This window comes from Streptopelia decaocto (assembly GCF_964273445.1).
Source record: "Streptopelia decaocto genome assembly, chromosome: 3".
In the NCBI taxonomy this organism is placed as follows: domain Eukaryota; kingdom Metazoa; phylum Chordata; class Aves; order Columbiformes; family Columbidae; genus Streptopelia; species Streptopelia decaocto.
The window spans coordinates 64,042,187-64,067,865 of NC_138656.1; the positions used below are offsets into that span (position 1 = coordinate 64,042,187).

The 25,679-nt window shown below is 38.7% G+C and overlaps 1 protein-coding gene across 2 annotated transcripts in view; it reads right to left on the minus strand.

The window, feature by feature from the left end:
• Nucleotides 1–5,280: 5,280 nt before the first annotated feature.
• The window catches only part of LAMA2 (laminin subunit alpha 2), a 359,087-nt gene continuing 338,688 nt past the window's right edge, over nucleotides 5,281–25,679 (minus strand). For both annotated transcript variants that reach the window (XM_082048323.1, XM_082048322.1), the window contains exons 55-63: nucleotides 23,958–24,134; nucleotides 22,989–23,205; nucleotides 18,512–18,624; nucleotides 16,312–16,501; nucleotides 13,704–13,859; nucleotides 9,425–9,578; nucleotides 8,935–9,065; nucleotides 8,086–8,308; nucleotides 5,281–5,544 (exon numbers count right to left, since the gene is read on the minus strand). In XM_082048323.1, coding sequence (XP_081904449.1) covers nucleotides 5,387–5,544; nucleotides 8,086–8,308; nucleotides 8,935–9,065; nucleotides 9,425–9,578; nucleotides 13,704–13,859; nucleotides 16,312–16,501; nucleotides 18,512–18,624; nucleotides 22,989–23,205; nucleotides 23,958–24,134 — 1,519 coding nt within the window. In that variant the 3' untranslated portion in view covers nucleotides 5,281–5,386. The remainder of the gene's footprint in view (nucleotides 5,545–8,085; nucleotides 8,309–8,934; nucleotides 9,066–9,424; nucleotides 9,579–13,703; nucleotides 13,860–16,311; nucleotides 16,502–18,511; nucleotides 18,625–22,988; nucleotides 23,206–23,957; nucleotides 24,135–25,679) is intronic.

Sequence of the window (25,679 nt, forward strand, 5' to 3'; positions counted from 1 at the left end):
ACTGCTGGGTGCTACAATAAATTACAGCAGAGCTACCAAGTCCAATTGGGAAGAAATGTTTTACCAGTGACACAAAGTGAAATGAAACAAAATCCCCAGGATGACAGTGGGCCTGTCTGCAGCTTCTGGAGTGACCAAAGTTTGCTGCTTTTTGGTCACTGGCACAGTATGGGCTTGCAGCCCTTCTGACTCAGCTGGTGGATCAGGCTTATAATTTGGATTCTGGGGCAGTAGTAGGCAGAAGAACTCTAGAGGTGGCATTTGCAGATATGGTGAATGAGAGCCTGTTGTTTCCTCTGGTCATTTGAAGTAAAAACTGTAGTCTGATGGGTATATCAATAACAGATTAACATGACATCGTTTGTTTCCAAGCACCAACATTTCTTTTCAGCTGAAGATTTACTCCCCCCCTCAGTTGTAGAACATAGTTGTCCACAAGGCAGAGAAAGAAAAAGTCAAGAAGAAAAAATAAGAGGAATGATGATTTTCCCCCAAGCAAATTTAACATAAAAATAGAATTTTTAAAAGAGGAACGAAATGTAAGTGTTGCTTGAAGAGGTGCTAATAAGAAATTCTACAATAATTTGTAGTATTCACACCTTTCCTGAATCTTCAGATGGACTAAACTGATGCAAACTGCAAGAAGTATCAGTCTGTGTTGTGTTAGGCCTGTCTACACTCCCAGGCATTTCAGTGCTTAAGAAGTCCCTTCAAATATTTCAAAGTTGTGGATGAAAGAGCCCTGATTTATTCCACCTAAACTTATGCTCCTGAGGGATGCAGGAACATGAGTTGCTCCACATGCTGTGTTCCCTCAATGCAGAGAGATGGGCACACATGGGGACAGTTTTTTGTCTCCCAAGGAGCCATTCTCTTGACATGAAGCTCAGTGAGAGAGTGAAGCCTTTGGCTGTTTAAATCAAATTCATGTGATATTGAAGCACAGAATCATAATGAAGAAAACCACAGGAAATTTAGCTACTCTAGGGCCTCAACTGCCAGTCATCTTTCCTTGCTCATGCCAAATAGAAGTACTGAAGTTGTCAAAATAAATTATGATTAAAAGGGGAAATGTCACAGCAGATTATTCTGCTTTACAGAATATTTAATAATACTATATATCATAAAAGTATTTGAAACTCTAGTCATCTACTTTCATTATTATTGTTATTACAAAGTGTTATATAAAGATGGGGCAAGAAGAAAGCATCAGCTGAGTTTTGTACTCAAACATCCTTTTGAAAAACAAGGCAAAGAGGAGGTGACTCTAGCATTAGGAATGTTCTGTGCAGTTCTCTTCAAAATAAGTAAGTCTGTAGCCAAGTGAAAATTACTAGATTTGGGCTAAAGGTTCTGATGTTGGTCCCAGTGGGAGAATGAAAAGTGTACAAGAGCACTGACTGTTGGAGACTTTTCCTTAGGATTTTCTTTCTTACCTTAAACTAGATATTTTAGTTTCTGAAGTGCTGTCATTTTATGCTGTGTTGTCCACTAAACTTAAAATGAAAGGATATGTGGTTTTTTGGAGTTGAAATAGATACATCATATCAGGAATGATCTGCAACTTCACATACCTGAAGAAATTATTTGTAATCTCGAGTGTGAAGAATAACAGCATATAAATATACAGACTGAATAATTTGGTGTTTTGTTTCAATTCCATAGCATGACACATCAGCAATATAAGGAATTATTTTGAAGGAAGGTCTGGATGATTTTGTTTCTATTTATGAAGCATGAAACAGTGAAATTGATGTTTCTTCCTACATATTTATGTCAGAAATTCATCTTATATGTACGCTGTGAGATGGTAAGTTGGATGACTGAAGAACTGATAGAGTTTTGCTGTTGGGAAATGCAGATGATATAAAGAAAAAAAAATCTTAGGTTAAAAATCCAGTGGTCTAGCTATGGTATCTCATTAAATTGCTCTGAAAATAACATCTTTCAATGCCTAGGATATTTTCAGAAGAGTTTTATAGGCTTTCACAAAATCTTAGGCAGCTGAAAACTGCCAGGTCGTCTTTAAAAGTCTAAAAGCTGGTGTGGATGTGGGGATAAGGACCTTTTGTGCAGCCTTCACTAGACATGTTCTCATGAAAGGTATGGCATACACTTTTCTTTTTGGTCAGAAACAGGTCAGTGAAAAATTTGACTTGCATGTACTGAGAAACTCCTCAGCAGACAACTGGGATCTCCCAGAATCCCCGTGGCTGAACAAGGGAAAGCTCGAACTCACATTCCTGGTGTTTTCTGTGTTAAAAGAGAGACAGGGAAAATGGTTTGGATTTTTAAGCATTTGAAGTTTTTCTTGTGCATTCTAAAGAAAATTGCTAAGCCAGCAAAATGTTTTTCCCTTTACAAGCTTCTATAAAGAGCTTAAAGTATGACTTGATAGAAAGAACAAGTAAATTACTCTTTACAAGGAGTCTAGGTTGAAAACTGGTTGTATTTAAAACTAAACCCACAACTTTTATTCATACACAGTAGTTTGCCTAAAGCTAAAGATGAATAGGGATTTGTCCCATTCAGAGTGAATGCTCATCATAAATCCATAAAAGTGACCTTAGTCAACAGGGTCAGTCTTAAACACAATTTTAAAAACACATGGCTGTAAAGTTTTTAAAGTTTAGCAGCAAAGGCTACTTAATATGTACAAAATGAAAAGGCAGTAAAAGGGTTTAAATTCTTGTGTTCTGTCCATGTGTATTAGTTTGCAGTCTTGAATTGGGAAATACACGTCTTCTGGCAGAGTCAGCAATGACAATCACTAGCAGTTTGCGAATGGCTCTGCGCCTCACAACCTGCTATTTTCAGGAAATTTTATCTATTAATGTGTTGTATGGCAAAAGGTAGTAATAGGGAGTGGGGATCATTCCCAGATGTTCTGCTGAATCTTCAAATGCAGAAAGCACTTGATACATCTACTCAGGGATCTACAAAAACAAATTAAGCAGGTTTTTATGTTTCCTTTTAGCTTGGCTATTTGCTGAAGTAGCTTTTGTTTCAGCCTGCTGAATTTATTTCTTTTAGCAGAGGACAGAGAGAGAGAAGAGGAGACTGAGGGGTGACCTTATTGATGTTTACAAATATATAAAGGGTGAGTGTCATGAGGATGGAGCCAGGCTCTTCTCGCTGACAACCAAAGATAAGACAAGGGGTAATGGGTTCAAACTGGAACACAAGAGGTTCCACTTAAATTTGAGAAGAAACTTCTTCTCAGTAAGGGTGCCAGAACACTGGAACAGGCTGCCCAGGAGGGGTGGTGGAGTCTCCTTCTCTGGAGACATTCAAAACATGCCTGTACACATTCCTGTGTAACCTCATGTAGGTGTTCCTGCTCTGGCGGGGGATTGGTCTTTTGAGGTCCATTTCAATCCGTAACATTCTGTGATTCTGTGATTTGTTTCCACATCTTTATGTGGAAGACTGTTGCTGATGCAGCGCTGAGCAAAGCAGTGGCAATTTCCCGCCTCTGAGGAAGGGCACGGTATTAACTCATGGTGTTGTTGGCTCTGTTGTTTGAATTTCCTTTGTGTCTTCAAGTCCATGAAAACCCAACAACAACAACAAAACAAGCAACTTCACAAGCAAGTTTAGTTTAAAAAGAATCCAACATGCTGAATGGAACAGAGGTAAGGAAACGCTTCTCTGAACTAGGTAATACCTGTGCATGTAACGGGCCAAGGGGGTTGTTTGTTCTGTGTGTTGTGAGAGATTCATGACAATAACACACGTCCCTCTGCGGAAAAGTCTTGGGGCTTCATTTGTTCATATTTTTCAAGAATTTCAGAAATACTCAACTATATTTGAAGTGTTATGGCCTATTTTTCATGAGCTGATCAAACTGTCCTGAAGGATGAGAGTAGGTAAATACAAGGGACATAAAAAGAATAAAAGAGAAACGAATATTTTACAGTGTTTGTTCGTAGGACTAGAATGTAGAAGTTACAGTAAGACAGTACATGTCCCATAATCAGACTTTTTCAGAGATAAGTGCATGCTTTACTAATTTTTAGTGCTTTGAATGTAAAGAACATTGCACAGCCATTAACTGTTTGTTAATATTAAGGGGCAATTTGCAAGTGAAAACCAGCATCCTTGCTGAAGTCAATTACTTCGGGGTTTCACTGCAGCTAGATCTTTTTCTTCAGGTGTATCTGATGAATGTTGGACTCCCCAAATAGTTGCAAGCTACATATTTATTACCATGTCTTTAATGTAGTTTCCCAGTGTAAATGTGTGGGTTTTTTTTCCATGGCAGTTTAGAGCAATATTGTATGCCAAAGAGACCTTTCGTAAAATACAAAGCACTCATGCAGGAGTGCTCTTTGGCAGCACAAATTTTCAGCTAGCCTTTTTTTCAGTCATGTCAGAAATTCTGAAAAAGTGTATTCAAGGCTCATGGTGGGCAGAAAAAAAAAACTTAAAGAAAAAAAACCCTGCTCTTTTAGTTGCGTGGCTGTGCTACCTTACTGTGTTTGTGTGTGTGTGTGTGTGTGGTTTTCTTTTTCCCCTGTTGTTTTTTTTTCTCTTCTGTGTAGGTAGTTGTTTTACATTTGTACAGTAGATGTACAGTCCAAGCACAACCTTGCAAAAGTAGAATTTAACAATTTGAAACACTCCATAGAAAAGGTAATTCACACTTGAGTGATGATTTCATAGTCCTCTAAAACATACAGAGCACTGAGGAAAATCACCATGACTTGGTATTTTTGGTGAAAATCTAGGAAGCAACTTTCCTCTCCTCTAAATTTTATTTAAGAAAGATCTGGGGTGGCTTCTGCATTCAGAATCCCTCAGAACCTGACAGTATCAAGCAGAACCAGTAGAGGCTGCTTTTATCTTAAGGATTTAACTAAATAGATGACAGAAGAGATCAGTGACATGTGCCATGCTAGTAATCTCTGGGATTCTCCTGCTTCACCTCCATTCTGCTCCAATGCAGTAGTGTCAGATTTCATCTTCTCTTAGAAAATTGGCTTGTGAATTTTTGCTATGTGTAACTTCAATATCACATGTAGTTGGAGAGAGGGGCAGTATCAAACTTTAAGGATCATTTAAAACTATTTTTCCAGATAAGTGACAGAACGTGGCTCTACGCCTTTCATTACAGAGAGATGAGATATTTCTGTTTCAAGCTATAAGAAAAAAAAGACAGATAAAAATTATTGTTCTACTTCCTTAATGAAGGGAGTGGGGGGAAATCATAAGTTCTTGTATTCTTGGGAATTTCCTTGAAATAGCCATTTGAAGATACCACAAACACTACTCAAATACTTGCATAAAGACATTTTATTATGAATGCAATGTATACGTAGATTTTTTTTTTTTTTTTTTTATCTGAGGTGCTTATATAAACAGACCCACATCAGTTGAATGACAGTTAGTTTGCAGGGCATGACAGCGGCTGAACACCCTTCAGCTCCAAAGCTTTGCTGAAGTTAATCTCTTGAGGTTTAGCAGTACCCTTGGTGAGCTTCAGAAATCGAATACATCCTTTAAAACGGATATTAGTGGTCAGCCCAAACTGGGTCACACCATCTGAGGGATGGGAAAAAAAAAAAGGGAAAAGGAATTACGTAAGTGTGAGTTGATACTTCAGTTTGTTATCTGGGAGCCCTGCAGGAGATGTCCTCAGTGATAGATACATATATATATATATAGATATATATATACACACACACACACACACACATATATATATACACACATATATAAAACATGTTATGGTAGTGGTAACGATCTAGTCGTCTTTCCTTTTTCTGTCCTGGTATGATAGTGGCAGAATCTGAACGCATTTAAACTGGTATTGTAAATCATACAACTCAGTTATGCGACATACACAAAATTAAGGGAAATGGTCAAATTGCAGCTTGGTACCTACAAATGGTGTACGATACACACATGCTCATCGTGCAGATCTCCAACTTCTCAAGCTATTTATCCACAGAGTAAGAGAGGGGGGAAAAAAAAAATAGCGCGCCAAAATGGATGCAGTTCTCAGGCCTAACATCACGAGAAAGCCAGTTCCTCAGTATGGACTTCAGGTGTCATTTAAAGAATGATTTTGAGAGTTTTCAAGCATTATGATTTTTTTTTTTTTTCTTGCTGATAGTAAAGCCAGGGATTTGAGTACACCTCTCCCACTAAAGAAGGAAGGAACTATTCTAGTGTGATCAGATGATATAAGTGAAGGTTGGTGTGACTCAGAAGCTGGAAATATTTCCCTTAACTGCTTGAAATTCATGTCCCAACTTGTTTCTCAGTCTTCTTCCAAGTGAAAAAGTGGCAACAGGGATGTGCTCCGATACTGACTGATCTATGTTCTGGTTGTGGAAATAACTTTGCACCTGTAGAGGACTGAATAGCCATAGCGTTATGCTGTTTCACAGAGGATGATGTGGTTGAATGCACCTGTCCCTCCTTGCACAAGAAAAAGCGATAGTAAGACACGAGTAATGGCTTTTATGGGTAGCCAGGAATTTGTATCCTTGCCCATGCTTTCATGGCAAAATGTTTCTCTGCACAGGAAACTCTCCACCAGTTAATTCTATCTGTTTTACAACTGTTTTGCACTGTTTATGCAGCCAGGGGAAGCCTCAAGAGGACTGGAAAATACAAATGCTTACTAATTTTACAAAATCCCATGATACTGTGTTTTAAATTTGTGATAAGGTTGTCCAGGTATTGGGAATATTAAAACAAATCTTGGAAGAGCTACACTAGATAGCAAGAGAAGTGTGAGGTGTTTAAATGTGCATGTGGGTTTACTAAATCATTTAATAACTCACTGTGTGGCTGAACTCAGTAATAGCACTTCAACATGATGTAAGCGTAGGCTTGTTTTGGACAGATTGCAGTGTTACTTTGTTTGTTTCTCTTGCTATGTTCCTCTTGATGTACAGTCCAGAATGAGATGGTAACTCCATCTGCAGTGTTCCTTTAGCAGTAGCTTCTATGCTAGTATCCTGTTTTGCTATAAAAAGGCTGCCACGAAGTTGTTTTCCTTCTGGCAAAAAGTTATTGGTCCTTATCAATAGTCACTGTGACTGAAGTACAACTCTCATATCTCAGTATCAAGAACATTGTTGAAAATGTTCTGAAGCTTTGGAGACAAGGCTTTTTGGATGGACTGTATCACACTAGAATGCGGGGACAACAACTTCCAGAAAATCATTTCAGAATTCCCTCAAGGTGCATCTTGCCATTGAACTCGGTATTCACCACAGTAGACACCTAGTGCAAACATCCTTAGCTTTTTTGTTTGCAAACTAGAGGGAAATTTTATTATAAAAGCAACAAAATTGGCACTTCACAAATACCTTAGCTGTGTTTTCAGAAAGTAAACTGCTACTAGATAAACTTGTTGATTGTCTGTGAACAGATGAATACCAGTATTCATCATCAGCTCAGTGGAAGATGAAGCAAACTACCGAGCTCAGCCCAGTTCTGCATCCTGTTCAATTACCTCTGCAGGAAGCAAGTTCTCTCAAGGACTTCCAGAATATACTGAATAGCTTTTTTTTTTTTTTTTTAAACTTTAAAAACCACCAGACCAAGAGCAAAGACATTTATCAAAAAGAGAGGGTGTCTTCTCACCTCTCTGTGCAAGCTGTTGTCCACATCCCTCAGCTCCTCAGGTTTTACAAGCTGATTTAGACACACAGTGCCCTGCTCTCCCAAGAGCATTTATACATTCTTTAGTTAAATTTGCTATGCTTTCATTAAATTTAAATTTGCCAAATTCTGTTGCTATTGAAACATAACTATTACGCCGTTACTAAAGAAAGTTTAAAGAAGGAGGCTGTGTATGTGTGGGCAGCAGAAGACAGAAAGTCTGCCTCCTCCGGTGTCACTGTGCCTACCTCTGAGACTGGCCAGGGGGTCTGTGAGAGTCCCTGGGTGCTGCAGAACCTCTTGTTCTGAAATGCAGCTGGATGCAGAAAAGAGCATCCATGCCAGCTGATACAGACTTGGAGAACCTTATCCATCAACTTTAGCATACTGGTCCTAATTGCATTTAAGACATCACCAAGTCAGTGCAGCTAGAGCATAAGTATCATTTGTGTGCTAAATACTCACCAGGATACCCTCCGACAAAGACGGGGTCGTTAGTGTCTGCTGAGGTAGAGGCTCTGTTTGGGCTGTTACCATCCACCTGCCTGTCATCCACAGTCAGCTCTAAATGGTGCTTGATCTTGTTTGCAAGAACCTTGTGCCACTGTCCATCACACAAGCTGCCTGGTGCATCGGGCTCATAGACAGCAGAGAATCGGCCTGCACCATTGTCAACGTGGAACATCACCTGAAAAGTGTGATGTGGAGGTCAGTTAGTTCTCGAAACAGTTCTACAGGTGTGGTGTGTTTTGTTTGTTTGTTTTTCTTTTGTTTTGTTTATTTAAAGTCAACATGCTCTGATTGCACACACTGAAGCTCTAATTTAATACCAGAATCTTTGCGGATTGCTGTTCCTCTAGAATCTGGGTTACGTCACTGAGATAAACACTAGTGGAAATGTGCAAAACTGTTGTACAGGTTGTCATTTTTCCATTTTATTGTCTTAGTTTTGAGGTGTTTCATCACCCCACCACATGGTCTTTATAGGGATAGATTACTGACTGGTTTTCCAGACTGTGAAATAAAATATATAGACAAGAAACTAGTACTATTAAAGGCAAAGCCTTTCCTCAAAACTTTTAATATTCCCACTAAGTCCTGACATTGCAGTTTTAGGAAACTCAAGGGTTACAGAATCTTTTAAAATATCTTTGTAACAGTGTAAGAGCCTCTTGATGTATGAAGTGCTGCATTAAAGGAGAGCCCTGATTCAGACTGAGACTCCTTGAGATTGGTGTATTAAGCTTGCATTTAAATTACTTGTGCTTTTTAAAACCAGCCTCTATAAAGCGCCAAAAATGCTTTGCTACTCACTTTTCCATCTACTAATTCGATGCCAAGCCCATCCATTTTCTGGCTGCTGACTCCTAGGAGAACACCATTCATTTGCGTTGTGCGGAATTCAAATTCCACAAGCAAGTCTGTTCCCACTTTGTACGCACCAACTTGAAGAGAAAAGAGGAAGCATTATAAATTGAAAAAAAAATTTAATACTTTATTCCTAATAATCACACAAAGCATGTTACCAGTAATGCAAGGTAACTAACTCAGCATTATTAATGCACTCCATTTTGTGTGAAATGATGTAAGTAACAGTTACAGTGGTTATGCTTAGTGTGAGACCTTGCTAGAAAGTCATATAGTCTATCCCTAGGCAAGATAACTAAAAATGATCAGTGGGAGTTTCAAGTATTGGTCTCACTTTGCCTCCAGTCAACAGGAGTTAGGTAGCACTGAAAATTTTTGAAAGCAGCATCTTGTCTTTTGCTATTCTTTGCCTATCAGCAGAATTGCTGTTCATTACCTGTTTTGGCAAAGCCTGTTCCATCGAAGTATGTTCCTTTCTGTGCAGTGACAAAGCATTTTCCAACATTGAAGCTGGAAGTTGGATTATCCAGGTCAACAGGGGATTCTGTCATTTTAAAATTTCTAATGCAGCCATCGATGCTATAGGTGACCTACAGTCAATATTAAAAAAAAAAAAAAGTGTAACTGTGCAAAGCAAGCTCAAGTACTCAGAATAAAGGCCTAAAGCATGTCATCAAAAAGTACCTTTCCTCTGCTCTTCTGCTAGATTTATGGAGCTGAATAAAACTTGAATTTTACATGGCTAATCCTTAATATCTGATTGTAATTGGAATCTAATCTCAGTCATACTGAGGATGAAGTACATTTTGGGGATATGATCTGAGCCACATCTATTTGGCTTAATGGAGGGGACATAAAATAATACACTGCATAATGAAACATAGCAAATTATATCAGCAATGCAGGAATTTAATCGCCTATACTTTACATTTTTAATTGACTAGGTTATGGGTTTGCAAGTTGATGAAGATACTGGATATAGTTCTCTGGGCTGCTAGTAATTTTACTAGGGCTTTTTTTCTTTTTCTTCCCCCCGCCTCCCTTTAATCACTTTAATATGAGCCTAATGTTGCATGGTAAGGCAGAGCTAATGCAGGTACACAGCTACTAAAATGAACAAAGGTTGTTGACTGTGTATAGTTCTTTGTATAATACCTGTGTATAGGTCTGATGACCAGACTGACTCTGTTGGCCAGAGAGGCAGGTGGAGGAGGGGGATGTGCTGGGATGTATGGAGGCTCCAGTGCAGGGTAGCAAACCACAGCTCCAGTTTGGTCTCTGCACTGAGAGCACGTTACAGAGACTCCGGGTAGATGGCATGTGCACCCTTGAGCTGGTGGTTGGTGTAAGTAAGTGAGATCCCGCCCCAGAGCTCTCCCTCCTCCCCTCCCTCCCTTTCCTCTCTGAGGTGTGCAAAAGCTGCATTTTTGGTTCTTGGCTTCAGGCAAAGGCTTCGATCTTTGACTTAGAGGCAGGAAAATTTATCCCTGATATCAGTGGGAGAGAGGAAAATGCTACACATATACTTTGAGGGAGAAAAGGAAGACATTCATAGGTAATGCAGTAAGAAGGAGGAAAATGAAAATCAGCATATAAAATACAACATAGAAATATGTAAAAATACAGAAAAGAGAAAGGCACATCTACAGAGGGAAGCCTTGAATCTGCACACTGCATCCTCTAACAATATCCTGACTACTAATTCAAAAGAATTTCCAAATAATTTCTTTCCTTGTATAATAAATCAAAGCAGAATGTATTGTGGAATTATATAGCTTATTTACTGCAAAATAGCCATGTACTAAAGTTTTCATGACAACTCGAGCATTACCAGTAAATAAATTGATTTCTGATCTGAGCAATGCTTTCTGTAAGATCCTTCATAAATAGATCTTTTTCTAAGTGAAGGTCATCACCAGACCAAGAAGTTTTGTTATCAAAAAAGAAAAATATGCCACAGAAGAAAAAAAAAAATTTGCCATCATCACTGTGAGAACAAATCATAGAAATGCCTGATTTGTAGACAACTCAGTAACTTTTTCTAACTTTAAAATTTCAGTTTCTCTATGGAAAAGGAAACCTGATTATACTTTAGCATGGAAACAGGCAATATATAACTTCTTTAGCAGAAAGGAGTGTTTCAAGTGCTTAAAATGTGACATCTGCTGAAGCCAAACAAGTAGGTATCAGTCTTCTGCACGGAATAGGAAGCCAGTCCACCTACGGTTATGTATTAGATTAGTGTCTAAAAAGCTTGCTGTGTGTTCAGAAGAAAGCTCTAAGATAATACCTCCTTTCAACTAACTTTGCATCAGAGCCTTTACATAAAGCCTACAACACAACACTCTATTAATACATCACGTAGTGTATTTTACTGAGAATGATTGAAAGGCAAGCACTGTTTTTTACCTTCTGTGAATGACATCTGAAATCACAGCTTCATTTAAATCCCAAAGCATATAAGACTGTTGGGATCTGACACGACTGTTATTGCCAGACTGAGCCATTTATCTGCATGGATTCCCTCCATTACTTCTGACAAGGAGCAATAGGTAAGGATTTAGTGTTACCTGTCTCCTTAGATTAATATTTGTAAATTGCAGATTTATGGCAAAGAGCATAATTTGATAGTATTAGCAATTATATTTTGTGAGTAGTTAAGCATTGCTTTTGTTTTTCACTGCCTGAGATCTAGTTTGATAAATCCAAACGATTGCAATGCTACAGGCTTGGGGAAGAGTGGCTGGAAAGCTGCCTGGTGGAAAAGGACCTGGGGTTGTTGGTCGACAGCCGTCTGAATATGAGCCAGCAGTATGCCCAGGTGGCAAAAAATGCCAACAGTATCCTGGCTTGTATCAGGAATAGTGTGGCCAGCAGGACTAGGGAAGTGATTGCCCCCTGTACTTGGCACTGGTGAGGCCCCACCTTGACTATCCTTTGTTCAGTTTTGGGTCTCTCCCTACAAGAAAGACATTGAGGTGCTGGAGAGAGTGCAGAGAAGGGCAACAAAGCTGATGAAGTGTCTGGAGCACAAGCCTTATCATGAGCAGCTGAGGGATCTGGGGCTGTTTAGCCTGGAGAAAAGAAGGCTGAGGGGAGACCTTATTGCTGTCTACAACTACCTGAAAGGAGGTTGTAGCATGAAGGGTATTGGTCTCTTCTCCCAAGTAGCAAGTGATAAGACAAGAGGAAATGTCCTCAAGTTGTACCTGGGGAGGTTTAGGTTGGATATTAGGAAAAAATTCTTAATGGAAAGGGTTGTGAAGCACTGGAATATACTGCACAGGGAAGTGGTTGAGTCACCATCCCTGGAGGTGTTTAAAAAACATGTAGATGACGTTCTTAAAAAAATGGTTTAGTGCTGGCATTAGGTTAGCAATTAGATTCAATGATCTTGAGGGTCTCTTCCAACCAAAAATATTCTGTGATTAGTAGATTTGCCTCAATTTGGTCTTTCTGCCAATCCTAATTTTTTTAAGAAATGTGATCTTACAGGTCGGTTTTCTTCATGGAATAGAACTTTTGGATTTAGACTTCTACTTTGTACCCAGTCAATGAGTTACTATAGTAACTTGTTTAAGAAGCATCTCGGAATTTCTTTTCTGTATTTATTTTGTCCACCTGAACTGGTAGACTCTTGCCTGTCTATATACTAGCATTTGTTATTCCATAATAATCTTATTAGAATGGTATTTACTCACATGCAGTTTCTTCGAGAATCTGGTTTGTTTCCTTGCCAGGATCTGTGCTTTTGCCTCCTCTTTACAGATTGTGTGTAACCACCTGGAATGAGCCTGGACACAGCTGCTACTGACATTCCACTTATTTGTCCACATCTTGCTGCACGATATGTCTAATTTGTTGCTTGCTATAATTACATTCCCTCAAGTTCTGGCTTCTGCTTTGAAAGAACTCTCCGTGTGGGGAGAAAAATTATGGAGAGAAGAGCTTTGCTCAGATTCTGATACTGGCATCACTTGGGGGGTGGGATGGCAGCAGGGAAATGAGATGACCTACATCGAGCTGTGTGAATAGACACAGTAAATGGTGCAGGTGAGGGAATACACTATTCCTAGTTAATTCTACACCGTTTAGGCCAAAATGGTATTCAGCTTTCTGTTTGCCAAGGTATAAGTTCTGTGTCAGCATGGAAGCTGGGCATTTAGGCCAAAACAGTGATAAATTGATACATACACATTTGATTTGGAAACAGAAAGAGGACAACAGAATTTCTATGGCTTTACTTTAAAATATATTCTCTTCTAGTTTAGTAATAACAACACAAAACCAATTACTATAGCAAGCAGCAATACTACTGGGTACTTTGTCCAGGGTAATTTTGGCTTCTGCTGCTTCTCTTAGGAGATGCTTTCCCTGTTCATTAGCAGTTATTGGTAGATGAATTACAGCTAAGAGAAAGGACAAGTAGTATTCAGGACCTGATACTCTGGCTGTGCAGTGATTCATGTTGATACAAGTATATGGATCTTTTTGCTTTTCCGTAACAATAACTAACTCTGCAATTTCTAGTTCTTTTCATTAACTGGATTCTGAGACAGATCTTTCCACTTAAAGAATATAGCGTACCTCCACTAAGATTCATCTTATCAATATTCTTGAGCAGTCTGGGAGAAAAGCAACACAAAACTGGAAGGACACTGGTACCAATTAAGACATACTTGGGGACTGTAGGATAACTACATTAACTTGCTTACCGGACCAATTCTTCTAGTTGTGTAGTTAATGGGCAATCCTCCAACATACAGCATTCCTACAACATCCAATATATCGGCCTTTTTGGGGCTAACAGTCCTATTTGAAATATCATCTACGATAAGATTTCCTTCTTGCTTCGTTCGAGCGACTTTTATCTAAAAAGACACACAAATGCAATACAATTACAAATAGTTTTCTGATAACTGGTTCCAGATTGTAACTGGCCTTACAGTCTGAAATACATAACACTACAGGAGAAAGCAGTAGGAGTGGTTAGCAGAAGTACTGTGGCAGCAACTATGGATAATGTTTATGGACCAAAGCTCCCATGCTATGTTTTGTGCAAACAGATGACTACCTTTTAATCAGCTGTGGGTCAGGAGGCATCATGACTGTTATTTATTAGAATTACTGAAAGGACCTGAAGTTCCTTTAAAAAGCTTGTTATTATAGGCAAGCCACAATATTGCTTTTCCTGGAATCAGATAGTGATTTTAAGTACTGGGAATAGTAAATGCTCAATGTTAATGGCACCGGTTGCAAATCTTTATTACAGAACATGTTTGCAGACAGTATTGAGTTTATGATTCTACTTGTTTGGATGTGCCTCAGTTCATGCTAGAGTAAATATAGTACCAAATATGTGCTGTTGGTATTATGGTTTTGCTCAGACAAATGGGCTGTGAATCGCATGGAGGAAGTGCAATTGCTGGAGACTTGAGAAAATTATACCCCAACAACCACAGGCCAATTTATTTCCAAAGATTTATATCAAAATCTCTATGAAATCAGTATAATAATGGTTCTGTATAAAAAGGAATAACACATAAAATGCAGCATACATATTAGCAAATTTCTAAACAGAACAGTAGTTAGCTCACCAGAGCAGCAGAGAGACAGAAACAGTATTTTTCTTTGACTTTTCTTTAACATTGCTGCTCCTGTTTCAGTGTAGCAGCACATCAGTTGTGCCATGGGAATGACTAACACTGACAAGGGGTGGCCTGAAGGTGGGAGACTGACCTTGGTGTTTACAATGGTAAATTTGAGATGGACAGTTACACCTTGGGCAGAAGGAGGATTTGGTGAATGAGACAGAACTGGAAAGAGACACTTTTACGGAGGACCTACACAGAGCAGCAGCACAATGTATTTCTTTAGGCCTGATGGACACATTTCAACCTAAACCATGTCAAATGGAGAAAAGTTTCTCACTAAAAGGATTATTTTAAGGAGACAACCCAACTTTCTTAAAAATAAAGACTGTGGTCTTTTATTAAAAGGTTGCCCTTTTCCTCCTCCCTAAATGGGTTTCATTGTGCTTTCTGGGAATGGTGACTTTGGATTTTGTTTCCATTCTTTCCTACAAAAATTTGACCTACAAGGGTCCCTCTGTGGCAGAGTGTCAAGCTGAATGTCCAAAGAGCACAGTCTTCCATTAAAAATATAAGAATGTATGTGCAGTTAATTCTCTTGGAATGTAGAGTAAATGGCTAAAAGAGAAAAAAAAAAAGAAAAAAGAACCACCACCACCAAAAAAAACCAAAAACCAAATAAACGTTGTTCTGTATCTATCGAGAGTCTAGCAGAAAGGGGCCCTGGTCTACTGCCAGTGTTCTTAGACATTACGTGTGTATCTACAACTTTACTTTTTTCCCCTCATGAAATACCTTCGCTTAGAGCATTTGCTATCATCAAAAAGTTAATGAATAAAAATCCAGTGAAAATAAATGTGGAACAGGGTGGGAATGAAGCAGAGAAGGATAAAGATGACTGCAAAGTGGGTTTCATAACAATCCAAGCATAGCAGAAAATCCAATTAGATTTTTTGTTATTTGGTGATAGAGATGTGGATGGTGACTTTCCAAATACCTGTCCAAAAATTAATGACTCTCATAGCATATAACTTGAATACATGGTTACATGTATTCTTCTCTTCTGTGCCTTTGTTGGTGCTGTCAAGCATGTTATCTCACGAATATACTATGTGTCTCTTGTCCTTGGCCCAGTAAATACAAAACTTCATGGCTGTGATACTATTCCTTCCCTTACCATCTGAGAGCCACAGGCATTGTATTATATATAAATGCTTCCTCTCATAAAGTCACAGAAGGGGCTGCCAAATACACCCACAAATATCATATTTATGCCCTAATGAATTGAATTAATAATGCAGGGAAGAGTTACTTAAATGTTTCTTTTTTTCTTTGTTCTTAGCATTATGGCTGAACAGTCACATTATTAACATAGAAACAACTGGCTTTAATGATGTATTTTATCATCATGAGTTGACACCCACCTGAGCCCTATTAGGCAAGAAGGAGCATTTTCTGCAGTTCCTAACCATACATGGGACATATTCTAAATACATCTGGAAATATGTGTTTCCTGAAGGACAAATTTCGAAGATCAGCACTAACTTTTTTTGTTAGTAGAGTATGTCCTATGTGCTTAATAGTGTATCTGAAAGCACAAATTTTGTAGACTACAGAAATTCCTAGTTATAAAGTTTGGCTTGTATAGACTACATTTTGCAAATATCTTAAGGCAAAACAAAGCTCTCTCTTAGCATTACAAAGAATAATTTAGCATTAGAGACTATTATACCTTGTGCCACTGGCCATCATTTATTTTGCTGGAAATCATTGTGTTGGTGTCTCCACTCCCCAGATCATAGCTGAAGTAAGGCAGTCCATTCTTTATCTGAACTGTAGCAAAATCAGCATGGTTGATGCGGGCCATATAAAACAGCAATCCAGAATGAGCTGTTGTTCGGACTTCAAATTCAATTGTAAGTCTGAAAATCAAACAAACAGGAAAACAGAAACAAAGGAAAAGATATTCAGAGTCAGACAGTAGACAGATTTAACTGCTTTTCCTTTTTGTGTTCCTCTAACAAAACTTTACAGCTAGTGACGCATTTTACTTGTTCATCAGGGTTTAAGAAAAAATAATTTGCGCACAAAGAGGAGCGAGCTGTAGTGACAGCCGGCAAATGTTGAGTTTCTAATGGGTTGTATTGTCTGAAGACAGGTTGCAAAACTTTTAAAGATGCAGGGAGAAGAGTTTACAATCAGGATATTAAACACATATTCTGATTTCTACCCATTCAAAATGGGAGTGTGTCTGAGGAGGTCTCCTGTCTTGTGAAAACCAGTGACACCCTGGACCAAATGTTCATGCCAAAACCCTCCCCTACAGCAAAGAACCTGGGAGGAAATGATTTAGATTATCTAGATGCTAAGGTTGCACTGCGAGCGCATCATTAACCTGGCCCAAGCTGAGCTGCAAAGTCAGTACCTGAAAGTAGCTGATAATATAAACATGCAAAATCATTGCATGAAAACAATCAGGCCTGGATTCTTATTTGAAAAGACAACATGCAAGGACTGTAGGATTACATATTTATTTTAATTATTTTCCTAGTTTTCTAAAATTAGCATATGTGAAAATAAGTAATACAGCATCTTTATAAGTAAAAATAAGTGTGAGGCTGATGGACTTGTAAACCATAAGGCAGCAAAAACACCCAGTGGTGTGACAGAGCACATTTGTTAATGATCTATCACAGCAAAAATTAAGAAGTAACAAGTTGTAGCTTCACAAATCCATTTAAAACTGCTGTATTTTCACAAGTAGCTCTTGGAACTCCTTTGCATATCAGCGTGTGTGTATATATTGTTATACTGTGGGAAGGCAATATAATTTTGCCTCTTTACTGTGCAAGCTTATTCTTAACTGTAAGACAGAAGATACAGAGAAGGCAGAGTTACTGAATGCCTTCTTTGTCTCTGTCTACTCTGCAGGAGGCTGTCCTGAGGAGCCCCGCACCCCTGAGGCCCCAGAGGAAGTCAGGACAATGGAAGAGTCTGCCTCGGTTGATGAGGACTGGGTTAGGGAGTAATTAAGTGATCTGGACATCCATAAATCCATGGGTCCAGATGGAATGCACCCTCGGGTGCTGAGGGAGCTGGCTGAGGTCATTGCTGGACCACTCTCCATCATCTTTGCAAAGTCTTGGGAAATGGAAGAAGTGCCTGAGGACTGGAGGAAAGCAAATGTCACTCCAGTCTTCAAAAAGGGCAAGAAGGAGGACCTGGGTAACTATAGACTGGTCAGGCTCACTTCCATCCCTGGGAAACCGATGGAACAACTTATCCTTGGTGCCATCTCAAGGCATATCAAGGATAAGAGGGTCATTGGGGCAGTCAACATGGCTTCACCAAGGGGAAGTCATGCTTGACCAACTTCATAGCCTTTTATGAGGACATAACCAGGTGCATAGATGATGGCAGAGCGGTGGATGTGGTCTACCTTGGTTTCAGCAAAGCATTTGACAGTCTCCCACAGCATCCTTCCATGTCCTTTCCAATCCCTAATATTCTGTGATACTGTGAAAGGGAAAACCAGGTTTGCTTATTACAAGAAATTTTCAAGTTACTGAACCAAGAAACTTTCTTCAAAAAGGCAACTTATTAACTCAGTTGCATGACCTGGTTTCATTATTTATTTATTTATTTATTTATTTATTTATTTATTTATTTATTTTTCTGCGGATCAATCTGGAAACTGTATACGCCCAGAGCTTTACAAAGAGGTAAACTGTTTTTGTGAGAGCTACTTAAGTGGGAATTCATTGCATACCTTTCATGCTTTTTATGTTTGCATAATGAAATGAATTAGCCATGGGACATGATCTTTTTTAGACTATGCCCATAATTTTGGGAGATGCTTTTGAGAATATTAGGAGGGGCATTTTATCTTGACCTCATTCCATCAAAATTCATTGCTGAAGTAAACGCTATACCTGTTTTTCACTTTGGTGTCATCAAATGCAACTGCAATGTGGCTGTTCCTTGAAAGACCAAATTGCTTGCCACCTTCCAAAATGGCTGGTTCTGTGTCAGCAGCACAGGAATCCTGCAAAATACACAGCAATCATTCAGACTTCATATTTTGTATCTATCGTCTCAGCTGTGCACATGCTGGAAGTCTTCCAGCTGCTCAGGAGTCAGAATATTCCACCTAGTCTAGACACTGGCCCTGCAGTTTTTCAGCATGTTGATGTCTCATCACACCAGCTAAAGTTACCGAGCAGTATGACAGGAACTTGGTGTAAAGGCAGAGCCCATTAAGCTGGCTGTAACAGCAAATAAAAGTAATATACGAACATTGCTGCTTTCATGCCACCGGTGGACATCTACAAGAGTCTTAAGTGATTTCCAGGCAGCTCAGTGTACTCTTAGCTCACATAACTGAGTTTTACACAGTAGGATGCCCTCTTACAGAAATGAAGCAAGAATTAATTTTTAAAGTGATGCTTTGCTGTCAACTTGAAATCTAGTCACCTTAAAAATAATGAGTTAAAAGTAGCTTGAGATCCTGCACCTGTCAACAAATCCCCCATTTTACTTCTTTATATTGATTTACAATTGTGTTCTTTGTTTAATGTGCTGCTGTTTTCCCTGGTGCTGTTGAAAGGCCCCCACAAACAATAAGAGAAGCCAAATAACTGATGGATGGAAGTAACAACTGTTAAAATCCCTGAGCTGCCTAATGCAGACACATTACCCAGGGGGTAAAGAAAGAAACCCCTCCCTGTCTGTTCCACTTCTATTAAAGTGGTGCAACAATGGAAGGTAAAATATCTTCTGCCCAGTATAATTTTCTCTTTTTAATTTCACCAGGTCTTCTAATCTCTGGCCCTAAAGCTCTTGTATAGGGGTGCCTGGGGCAATGAGAGACCATGGTAATTACCAGCTCTTACTCATGTCTAACTTTTGCCTCCCACTGAGAGTATTGAGAAGAAAGGACTCAAAGGATCTAACACAGCACAATATCCAGACAATACCGCTGGGGAAAAAAACAAACTTTGATAGCTGCAAGCTCTGTTTTTAAGCACTGTGGCTGATATCATTTTGGATTGGCGACAGTCTCTTATTTGAGGCCTGACTCAGCAGGGACCTGCAAAGCACAAGGTGCAGTGCTTTGCTGACAAAGAGCTCTTTCTGTGAAACATTTTGAAAATGTCATGAGTGACTCATCAGGCACTGAGATTTCAGCTGCAAACAGGAAATTTCTTTCCCCTTCTCACTCAGTTTTTCAGTAGTGTTGTATATTTTACTTTCACACATCACAAAAGATCTTCACAACAGTACAGACCACTTCTAAAAATTAGTTTTCCACAATGAATGCTCCAGTTTGAATGTGACAGAGTAGAACACCATGCATTACAACAAGTACACATCAATGTGCAATGGAGGGAAAAAACAGGGAAAATTCAGCAGGATTAAAGTAAGTTATGAATGTGTGATAGCAGTTTTCCAGTGAATAATAATAATAATAATAATAATAAATATTCCCATAATATTGGGTATAGTTTCTAATTATTTTAAACTTTACGAGTGTATCTAGAAGTTTAACAACTATGTTGATAATAATACTGTGTATATAATACTTACAATAGCATTTGGGCTTCCTAAAATTTGAAAACAGGGACTAACTACTGGTACTTGAACAGGAAAGAATTGGAAAATACACTAACACTCACTTTTCTAGGGCAGACTTTTAGATATTACATGCTAAAAGGATATATTTTTACAGTATATTCAGTCCTAGGCTGGTATACGTTAGTAAAGGGTCTGGCCCTTACACTTTAGGTGAGGGTTGGAATCATAGCAAGCGTACACCGATTATTTACTGATAAATACTGATCAATAATAACAAACGTCCATTAGGGTGATGTGAAAATGTCGGTAAAAGGGAAAAAGCAAAGAGGGCACACTTAAAAACCTTACAGGTTTTAGTCTCAAGCTTACTTCTGCTTTCACTTTACCCAAGGACAGCCAGCCTTACTGCCTTCACAAGACTGTGAACATGGTTTATCTGCCTATATTAAAATATTCTGTCTGCTTTTTTCAGTAATGGCCTTAAGGTGTCCTAGATTTAAACCTATGCTACTTAATAATCTTCCATGTTACTTAATAATCTTCCATGTTACCTGAGAGCCTCAAGACAACTCTTCAGCTGCACATCACCTCAATCTTGTCAGATGTCAGGCACCTGACTGGTAGGTCAAGAAGCTAAGTGTGTATCACAGTGGAAATGAAGAACTGAAAAGCCAACTGGTGGACTGTCACACATTCTCTACAAATAGTGCTGTATTAGCTATCACAGAGAAAGTAATTAGGGGAAAAAGGGAGCACTGCTGAAACAATCCTCAAAGCTCATTGAATAGTGTTAATAAAACAATGAAATAATGCATGGAGAAACAGTAGAAGATACCGGCATGGAGTCAAAGGCAGAAGTAATGCTGGCACTCTTCATTTCAGTGGCAAGCGAATCCTGAGAAGCAGTGAATAATATGAGGCAGAAGCAACAGTTACTCAATGTTGAGAAACATTTTGGCATCTACAGCAAGCAGCAGCAGCAGACTAGTGACCAGTGTATTTCCCAACTGTCCTACTGTTAGATCTTGTCTTGCCTGTAGTAGAAGGTAGCTTTTTTTCATTTGGGATTAAACCCTCCCTCCCCCTTTACATGCACATATATAATGAAGATTAAAAAGAGGTCCTAAAATAACTTACTTAGATGTCCTATCTGGAAATAATTTTTTCCTGCTTTATATTTTCTGCACATACAGTCTTTCTACATTGTGCTTCTGTATAACTAACTGTCATGAGTGCTATCTCATTATTAAACTGTAGTTACTTATTTTCTTGCAACATTCCCCAGAAAAATACTTTGAAGAACTTACTTATCAATGTAAAAACTATCCAAAATCTTGTCTTATTTAAAATACTTCCAAGTCTTCAGAATACTAAAACAGTTTTATTTTTTCCAGGAGCAGAAGTAATGGTCTTTTATTCAGATTCTTATTTTGAACTCCTTTTCCAAGTTGTCATGGCTCTAGATATGTAATATACAAAACTCACCTAGTTACAATAGAACTAGTTTCCAATATGAGTAGATCTATTCCTCTCATTTGTGCTATTTAAACATTAGTGTTTAGAGTCTTAGAAAGTGTGTACTCACTCTCTCATGCACTTCTGTGTTTTTTTTATTTTGTTTGTAATGTTTGTTCAAGGGATAATAGGACAGAACTGTTTCACATCAGTGAGCTTTAAACTGGATGACCCTTTCTACCTTGTTGTTGCCTAGTTAATTATCTTTCTGTGGTGGCCTTACTATACTGTAAATTTCCCTATCTTCAACTCCAAACAGGAAGGTCCACAGGAGCCCGCATGTTACAACTACTCCACCTTGTGGGAATGAATCAAAAATGCTGCCCCAGAGCATTAAAAGGCTCTGGGGCTTGGGACAGGGCAATAACTAAGATGAAGCTTGCCTATCTTGCACCCCAGGCTCCCATTTCCAGGTACACAGATGGCTTCATGTTCTGTGTAGACTTCAGTATTGTGTGACAATCCTTCTAGATAAAGCTGTGCCATATGTAGCTGGCCAATAGAGGTGGCCATATATCTCAAATATAAAATTAACCTTAATGACTTAGGGATTTTGGTCTCATCTTCGTGCCTTTTTTTTTTTTTTTGGTAAGAAAACATTGTTAGAAATCCTACCTATGTCCAGATATGAATTCTGAAAATGAATCAGGTGTGAAACGGGAATGAAGATTAAATCTGACCCAGTGTGGACACACCTACCAAAACAGTTAAAAGTTCTTACTGCTACACTTGTGACAGAAGGAGTTTCTTCTTAAATTTCATTGTATAAGACTGCTTGCTGCTGCCTGGTTGAGGTCTCTGACAACAACAGTTGAGCTCAGTTTAGCACTGACTGAGGTTTCAGTTCTTAAATTCATAAGTCTCCTGACTAAAATTATAAAATAACAGTGGAGGAATTGCCATATCAAACAGACCTCTCTGGTTTACCTGTTTCTTCATCCTGTCCCTGATGTGACTGTTACCATGTGCTTCAGAGAACAGCACAAAAAGTATCATAAGGTCATGGATTTCCCATAGAAAAATTTATCTTCCAACCCCAATTGGATAGTACTTGGCTTACATCCTGAAGTGCAACAGTTTAGGCCTAAGCATGCAAGCCAAAGGAGATTCTACTGTTATATCATTCTTTAAAATTCTTTTATATTACTGTTGTGATAATCCAAGTGTATGACATCAACCAATGTTCCCTTTACAATAGCATGCTGAACTGTTATTATTTTTGTAGCAAATTACTTCATTATTCTTGATGACTAACTTTTCAATTTTGCCTTGGAAGAGAAACTTTTCAAACTTTACCTGAGTGAAATGATCTACACTTACAAGTGCTGAAGATAGAGACGGTGTTGGAGGAGGAGGGGAAGCAGGAGGAGTCTCTGGTCTTTCTTTGTCCCCGTTGGTGTCTGGTTCGGGTTGGATCAGGACTGTTGCATGGACTGGTTTATCTTCATCCTCAGGTAGCCTAATCTCTGGTTCTAGAGAGGGACATCGTCCAATATCTGCATTTTCAAAGGACACGGGTTGAGCAAAGTCCATGGGGCTGAGAATACACAAAGAAATTGATGTCTGTTATTAGTTTTTCTGCCTTTTTACTACCCATTTATAAAGAATAGCCATATGCTGCAGTGTAATTCCACTTCACAGGACACAAGAGTCAGGATTAATCCCATCTGTTTTAGGTAAAGAAGCGGGACACTTAAATTAGAGGTGTCGGTCACCATTGGCATTCCTTCCTACAGTCATTGCAGAGAGACAGGTATCCTCTGATGTGCACTTATGCACTGTGGGACTATGAGATCCTACTTTAGGTACTTCAGTTATATGAAAGAAAGTCTTAGATGGGAACTTTCTACAGAGGTTTTACATTATTCACCATTCCTTTTCTTTTTACTTAAATGTTCCTTCCAGATTACTGCAGCATGCAAATTCATTCTCATGGTGGGTCTCAGAATTTGTATGCACTTGGAGATCAGCCTTGCTTAAAATAAAGTGTTGTAGTACACCATAAATATCTATCACTGAGGCAAATTTTACACCAGTGTTACTGTTGAATTTCTCTGATTTTATGGGTAAGTAGACAGGGGTTAGCTTTTCTGCAAAGCAGTTCATTAATTGCATAGCCTAGGCAGTGTATATTGTAGACAAAAAAAGTGAAGGGCATATTAAGAAAACAGATAATATTCTAGGATTTGCTGTTAGTATGATTCCTTGCAACAATTAAGTTTTTTTTGACAGCCAAGGTAGAAAACCAGACCTCATTAACTGGACATTTGTGGCATCAGTGAGACTTACGTGGCATTAATGACAAGATTCCATATACAGCCTTCAAATGGCGGTATGTTTCTGACAGGTGCAGTCTGAAACTGAGAAGAAGTACCCCCCACAAAGAGTTTCCTAACAGAGATGGGCAGGTCTGTTGGCAACCTCTGAGTCTGGCCTTTGTCTTCATCTACTTGAACAGTGAACATCCTGTGAAAAAAATATTTGAAAGCAATGAAATATATATTATACTCTGGTTATTGCTTGTACTGAAATCACCACCCTGCAGGCCCCATTTACTCCTACACCAGCTATAACACTGAGCAACCCAAGTTATGTAATTAGCAGCTCACATTAAATGCATATTAACCACTAGAAGGTTTTCAGCTCCTACTGTGCTTGGTAGTTCTCTGACAGAGCTTGGCAAAGCTGTGCTGTGAAGAGGTGATAATGTCACTGCTCACTGGTTGAACGGAAGAAGTTGTTTGTAGTGTGGCAACACTAACCTGGTGAGAGCCCAGCTGGCCGTGCGGTGATGGTTGATATAATTATCTAGTGCTCAGTGGGACGGGGACAACATGGGGTCGTGTTTTGTTTGGGCTCCCTATTTCCTGGTTTGTACAGGTTATTACCTTCTTGCAGGGGAACAAATACTGCTACGGACTGCTCTTATTGCAGAATCAACCACAGATACATACTGTAGAGTTTCTAAAAGATCTGGTAGCTTTTGTTTCTGAGGGAGACAGCAGAGTAGAACTGCTGATTGTTCTCCATGTAGTGATACAAGTGCTATTGTTCTTTCTTGTGGGTAATGCACATGCTACAAGTTAAAGTCAAAGCTGTCTCATGGAAGATAGTGTTCAAGTTGAACAGAGGAAGGCAGAAGCCTCTGATGCACAGGACTATTGGCTGACCAAACCAAGTCAAAGAATAGAAAAAAGAACAAAGAGGAAAGGGCTAGTTTTGGGTTCATACCACATTTACAAGGAAACATAGTAAAGGGGACATAAAGTGAAAATCTAGGTTGCCAAACCGTACATTGTGTATACTGACAAAGCAACATTATTATCAGGGCTGTGGAACTGAGAGACAGTGGATTATTTTGATGAGTAACATATGTAACAAAGTATAGCAACAAGAGTCAAAAATAGAACTGCTGTCTTTGGGACAATTAATCATTAATGAAACATAGAAAACCTCCAACGTCCGAACAAATTCAGCTTAAGGTGAGCTGAGTTGCAAAGGATGGATAAGAACTTCAGTAATTCTGAAGGTGAATGTAGAATGCTAGGTGGCATCATTTCTTTATGTTGTTAGATTATATTTAATATAGTTTAGCCAGGAGAGAATCAGGACCATGACAAAAAGCTATATGTGTCTACAGAAAACTCTGATATTATTTATGAAGTGCAGGTTTTATTTCAAATATGTTACAGTCATGCTAAACATGAGGACCTAATTATTCAAGCACCTTTGACTAATTTAATTATCTAAGCCTAAGTTGGGTAGCTGTAAGTAAGTAGCTTGATTTTTCAGAATTACTGGGCATGCTTAAGACACATCAGAAATAATCAGTTTCTGGCAAACAATCTCATTTTTTTCAACTGCAAAATTACATTTAACTCCAATAGTCTTCATTAACAATAATTATAGAAGTCACCAACTGAATATTGAAAATGTTTACTGAAAAGAGGCCAGTTTTCATATGTAAAACAAACACTTGGCTTTGTTATTTACACAAGTCATAGACAGAAG